The sequence below is a fragment of the Pan troglodytes genome, chromosome 6 (assembly GCF_028858775.2).
Source record: "Pan troglodytes isolate AG18354 chromosome 6, NHGRI_mPanTro3-v2.0_pri, whole genome shotgun sequence".
In the NCBI taxonomy this organism is placed as follows: Eukaryota; Metazoa; Chordata; class Mammalia; order Primates; family Hominidae; genus Pan; species Pan troglodytes.
This window is the reverse complement of record NC_072404.2, coordinates 50,002,775-50,008,774: the sequence shown is the minus strand read 5'-3', so window position 1 is coordinate 50,008,774 and position 6,000 is coordinate 50,002,775. Positions and strand designations below refer to the sequence as shown.

At 55.5% G+C, this 6,000-nt stretch overlaps 1 protein-coding gene across 1 annotated transcript; it reads left to right on the top strand.

Moving 5' to 3' along the window:
• Positions 1-2,461: 2,461 nt before the first annotated feature.
• Positions 2,462-4,985, top strand: MYL7 (myosin light chain 7). Its single transcript, XM_519549.6, has 7 exons — positions 2,462-2,543; positions 2,772-2,885; positions 3,060-3,135; positions 3,421-3,525; positions 3,988-4,066; positions 4,279-4,327; positions 4,827-4,985. Exons 1-7 carry the CDS (start codon positions 2,541-2,543, stop codon positions 4,926-4,928), a joined length of 528 nt encoding a protein of 175 aa, XP_519549.2. The 5' UTR covers positions 2,462-2,540; the 3' UTR covers positions 4,929-4,985.
• Positions 4,986-6,000: the final 1,015 nt, after the last annotated feature.

Below are 6,000 nucleotides of genomic sequence, written 5' to 3'. Positions count from 1 at the left end.
AGTGGAACGCCTATTTAGAGTTAGCCAAGCGTAGGCATAATGCCATCTTTCTGCAGCATAAAATACAGTGACATAGAAACATATTTGTGTGATTTTCATGCATTCCTTTTTTGATGAGAGATATTACCCAGCTAATTAGGAACAACTGTTTTGTTTCCTTCAGATCTTAACCCAAAGTTGTGATTTTGAAAAGTCATGTCCCCCTTCAGATTTCTTGTTTTCTGCTACTTCTCATGTGGAATTGCTTTGGCTCTTCTTAGTTCTCTTGAGTCTAAATTATTCCTTATAAGTTGGTGCAAGCATCTGATTATTTTGTTATCATTACTGTTATGCTCAAGCATTCACAGAGTGGAACACATTTTAATATCAATTGCTTTCTATTTCTCCTTTATATTACAGTTCAGGACATTGTATTAATTATTAAAATTCTATACGTAGGTAGGTTATATGACTGAATTGAAATAGATAAAATGAATTTCTTTTCTAGATAACAAAGGAGGTGTCATAAAACACTTGTTATGGGCCAGTGTGATGGCTCATGCCTATAATCTCAGTGCTTTGAGAGGCTGAGGTGGAGGATTGCTTGAGGCCAGGAATTTGAGACCAGCCTGGGGCAACATAGCAAGACCCCATCTCTTAAAAAAAAAAGGGCGGGGCGGGGGGGCACTGCTGGGCACGGTGGCTCATGCCTGTAATCCCAGCACTTTGGGAAGCCAAAGCAGGTGGATCAAAAGATCAGGAGTTCGAGATCAGCCTGGCCAACATGGTGAAACCCCAACTCTACTAAAAATACAAAAATTAGCCGGGCATGATGGTGGGTGCTTATAATCCCAGCTACTCAGGAGGCTGAGGCAGAAGAATTGCTTGAACCCAGGAGGCGGAGGTTGCAGTGAGCAGAGATTGCACCACTGCACTCCTGCCTGGGCAACAGAGCGAAACTCTGTCTCAAAAATGAATTAATTAATTAAAAAAAGAAAAAAAAAAAAACACTGGGCAGGGTGGTGTGCACCTGTAGTCCCAACTACTCCAGAGGCTGAGGCAGGAAGGAGCACTTGAGCCCAGGAGGTTGTCTGCAGTGAGCTCTACTCATGCCACTGCACTCCAGCCTGGGTGACAGAGCTCAGTGGCTTACACCTGTAATCCTAGCACTTTGGGAGGCTGAAGCAGGCAGATCACCTAAGATCAGGAGTTCGAGACCGGCTGGCCAACATGATAAAACCCCGTCTTTACTAAAAATAAAATAAAATAAAATAATATATATAAAAATTAGCTGGGTGTGGTGGCACATGCCTATAATCCCAGCTGCTTGGGAGGCTGAGGAACAAGAATGGCTTGAACCCGGGAGGCAGAGGTGGCAGTGAGCTGAGATCGCGCCACTGCACTCCAGCCTGTGCGAGAGTGAGACTCTGTCTCAAAAAAAAAAAGGGAATTTAAGAAATTTAAAAGAAAACTCTTGTTATATAAAAAGGGTATTGGGTCTGACAGATAAGAGCTCCTGCACTCTACCAGCCAGCTACTGACAGACATAGGTCTGGCTCCAGTGGAGGGGCAGCAGCCAGTGAGCCCAGCCTGGGGTGGCCCACTCCTGCTGCCTCCAGGATGTCCCCTGTTTCCCCAGCCCCTCTGCTGTGCCCTCGGCCCCAGAAGCTGGCGAGACTGCTTCTCTGGAACAGCATCACGCAGGCCTGCCCATCGGCCCACTGTGCACCAGGCCTTCTGGGGATACAGATGTCAACCAGGTGGGGTGCTCAGGAGGGGCACAGAAGCCAGGAATGACAAACACATCAGCCACCAGGCAAACGGGAAATGTGCCCCAGAAGCTCCCTGCTGAGGATGTTAGGGAGAGCATTTTGAAGTAGTGTGGTTGAGATGAGGCTTGAGGAAGGCAAGGCTCCAAACAGCAGGGCAGACTGGGAGCAAGGTAGGCTGCATGGGAGGGCAGCTGATGGAGCTCCTTAACCCTCTGGAATTGCCCCAAAGCCAAGCAAAGTGTTCTGCTTGGGGTCACAGCTAGCTCGGGGATGCCTTCTGCCCCTTGGTCAGAGGGGCAAAAGGTCAGAGCCTAGGGTCACCAAAACCTCTGGGAAGCCCCGGGGGGTCTCAGGCCACAGACCATCCTCAGAACTACCCACTGCCCTCCCATGCCTGGCGGGGGCCCTGGACTGGCCCTCACCAGCTGTCTTCTTGCACTGGCCAGGGTTCTGGCTGGACTGGCAAGGAGGGGTGGTCAGATACGGGAGTAACTGGATCCCTTCATCAGGACCTAGGGTGGTGAGAGCTTTGAGCCTGCTCTGCTTCAGGCAGACATTGTGTCTGGCCCTGCCAGGATGGATAGACAGCAGGATGTTACACGTTGAGGACATGAAGGTCATCAGGAATGTGGCTGGAATCTGTTAGGCCTCCCCCAGCCCAGGCGGGGGCTGCCAAGTTTGGGCCTATCCTCTGTTCCTCTCCTTATTTGGACCTTCAGGTGATAAGGCTGAGACATAAAGGAGGCTGGGCCCTGCCATCACGACAGCAGCCACACCTCTGCAGAGAGAATGGTGAGTGCCTGCTGGGGAAGAAAGGCTAGCGGTCTCCCAGGTGCTGGCCTTTGGGCTGGGGGAGCAGAGTTTTCTGTGCTTGTGTTGGGTTGAGGGTGGTCCCCAGGGAGAGGAAGAGGATCCTGGCCCCGGCTCTCCTGGGAATGCTCTGGGACTGTGCATGATGGGTGGGGTGGGGAGACTTTGAGGAGTTGGGGAGAGGACCCCTCCCTACTCACAGTGTTGCAGGCCAGCAGGAAGGCGGGGACCCGGGGCAAGGTGGCAGCCACCAAGCAGGCCCAACGTGGTTCTTCCAACGTCTTTTCCATGTTTGAACAAGCCCAGATACAGGAGTTCAAAGAAGTGAGTGCCCACACCCAGTAGCCTCAGATCCCATCCTGGCCCCCCCACCCCACCCCACATACATACCCCCCCTTCTACCCTGACCTTGCCTCTCACACCACCCAGGCCTCTCCCCCACCTCCCACCTTCCCTAGAGCTGGGGGCTGCTCCCACCTGAAGGCCCCCATCCCACAGGCCTTCAGCTGTATTGACCAGAATCGTGATGGCATCATCTGCAAGGCAGACCTGAGGGAGACCTACTCCCAGCTGGGTGCGTGCACCCACCTCCCACCCTGCGCACTGGGGTCCCTACTCTGAGCTGCTGGGCGGGTGGGAGTGGCTGGGGGGACAGGACCCTGCTCCCCTGCTTCCCCTCCTCCCCGTCTCCTCACACTGCCCTTCCCCCCTTGTCACGCCTTGCTTCCACTTCACCTTCCCGACCCACAGCTGCCTCTGCCCCTCCAGCCCCTGTGGCCAGGATGGAGGGAGGGCGGCCTGGGCCCTTCTGGGGGACACCCAGGGTCCCTGTGTGCACCTCATGCCCCACCCCCACCAGGGAAGGTGAGTGTCCCAGAGGAGGAGCTGGATGCCATGCTGCAGGAGGGCAAGGGCCCCATCAACTTCACCGTCTTCCTCACGCTCTTTGGGGAGAAGCTCAATGGTGAGCCTGGGACAGAGCTGGGCACCCTTGGCCAGGCAGGGAGCCTGGACCCTGCCTGAACCCCACCTGAACCCTGCCTGAACCCCACCTGAACCTTACATGAACCCCACCTGAACCCTAACTGAACCCCACCTGGACCCACCTGGACTCTTCCTGGCCATGACCCATTACAAGCACATCCTCTGCCCCAGAATCCCATGTGCACTGGTCACCCCAGTGCTGACTTGGAGCCAGGAAATGTGCCTTCAGCCCCCACCCCCAAATTCCAGTCTCCCAGCCAAGCTGCCCGCCTCAGGAGGATGACCATTCCCAGCCCCACTGATCCCCGAGAAATATTTTATGTTAGGGAATACCCCCACCTCTTCTGGGATGTGGGGGGCTCCTCATGCAGCCCAGTTCCTCCTGGGGGGGACCTGGGATGCTGGAGACATGGATGCTCACCTGGCTGCCTCGGCCTTCCAGGGACAGACCCCGAGGAAGCCATCCTGAGTGCCTTCCGCATGTTTGACCCCAGCGGCAAAGGGGTGGTGAACAAGGATGAGTAAGTATGGGCCCAGCCAGATGAGGAGCACCGTGGTGGAAGCAGAGAGCGGGGTGAGGCCCCTAGTGAGGGGTGCTGCCTGTACTTCGGGGCCTTACACTGCTCTTTGGGGTGCAGCCAACCCTTCCCTGCGCCATGGGAGCCTCCGTACCCACCTTCCCTGTGCAGTCACTCCCCCGCAGTCTCCTGCTCAGACCCTCCTCACCCCCCAGGTTCAAGCAGCTTCTCCTGACCCAGGCAGACAAGTTCTCTCCAGCTGAGGTGAGGCTGCCCAGCCCCTTCAATACTCATCCCCAGCACCTTCTCTGGGCCTTCACCCATGACCCAGAGCCCAGTACCAGTGAGGCAGTTGCTGGAAGGGTGAGCCGAGGGCCCTTCTGGAGGAGGTGCCATCTCTGTTGAGACCTAGAGGGTAAAGATGTGGAGTCAGAAAAGAGGGCAGGGTGCGCCAGGCAGGGAAACTATGCACAGACCTGGGGGGAAGTGGATAGGGAGAGGTTTCGTACACTTGGGGTGGGCCTGTGCCTGTGGCTGGAGGGGCGTCCTTTGCCCCTTGGCCCGCATTTGCACTGACTCCTCACTCTGCCCAGAGTCAGCCAACAGAAAAACATTAACCCAGAGTCTGGGGGTCTAGGGTTGAAAAGCTAAGGCAAAAAGCACAGATGCAGGGGGCAGACAGAAAGGCCACAGGACTCAGGTGAGGTCTCTGCCGGGCTGGGCCAGGAGCCAGGGGACTGCCACTCACCAGTGTCCCCTGCAGGTGGAGCAGATGTTCGCCCTGACACCCATGGACCTGGCGGGGAACATCGACTACAAGTCACTGTGCTACATCATCACCCATGGAGACGAGAAAGAGGAATGAGGGGCAGGGCCAGGCCCACGGAGGGGCACCTCAATAAACTCTGTTGCAAAATTGGAATTGCTGTGGTGTCTTGTCTGTGACAGATGGGTTGGGGACCAGCCAAGGGGGATCCCAGGGTCTCAGTGTGCACATCACCATGATCATGGCCACCATCTACCTCCTGGGAGCTGGCCCCTCGCCAGCTCACCTTGATTCACTCCCATGATGCCAAGTGAAGTGTGAACTATGATCATGCCTAGTTTACAGATGAGGACACTGAGGCCCAGAAAGTGTGAGCATCTTACCAAGGCCAGCCCTCTAGAAGAGGAGATGGTGGGATTTACACCACCTCCACCAAGCCCAGGAATGAGCCACAAAGTGGGCACTGCCCAGCTACTTGGGGCTGTGCAGAGAAGAGGCTGCTTGCTGGGCGCTCAGCAAACTCTGCCCAACAGCCCAGCGGGTGGGCAGCAGCCCTGGGACCCCCACACCCAACCACACAGCCTCCCCTGGCCCACTGCTCGCACCCCATCTCAATACACTGGCTTGGGTGCCTCCCTGCATGGGCCCTTTGTGAAAGGCAGAGAGGTACCCATTTGAAACACAACCAGCTTCTCATTGCAAATACAGGCAAGGCACTAAGACATGAGGAACATGGACACCAAAGCAGGGGCCAGGTAACATGCAAATTTCTAGAGGAAATGCCCAGAACCTGGCATCATGCCTCCTGAGCCCCTCATGCGCCATGAGGGGTAAGAGGGTCAGACAGCTGGAGTGTAGGGAGACGACTTCTCAGGAGAGAATAGTTAGTGCTCCCGTCACCCTTCATCTGAGAACCCAAGAGCTAGAGGAGAAAGTGATCCTCACGAGTACCAGAGGAGCAGCAGGGGACATCCAAAGCACCAGAGAGAGAAACAGAGACAGAGAGACAGGCAGTGACAGCTCAAACCTCAGCCAGATCCAGAGCATACAAAGTCTCCTGCCTACAGGACAGCCCAGTAAGAGCTCTCAGCCTGCCTCCTTCCCTCCCCACAAGCCCTGCTGCAATCCCTGTACCTGGGGGTCAGTGGGAAGGAGGTGAGCGAGAAAGGAG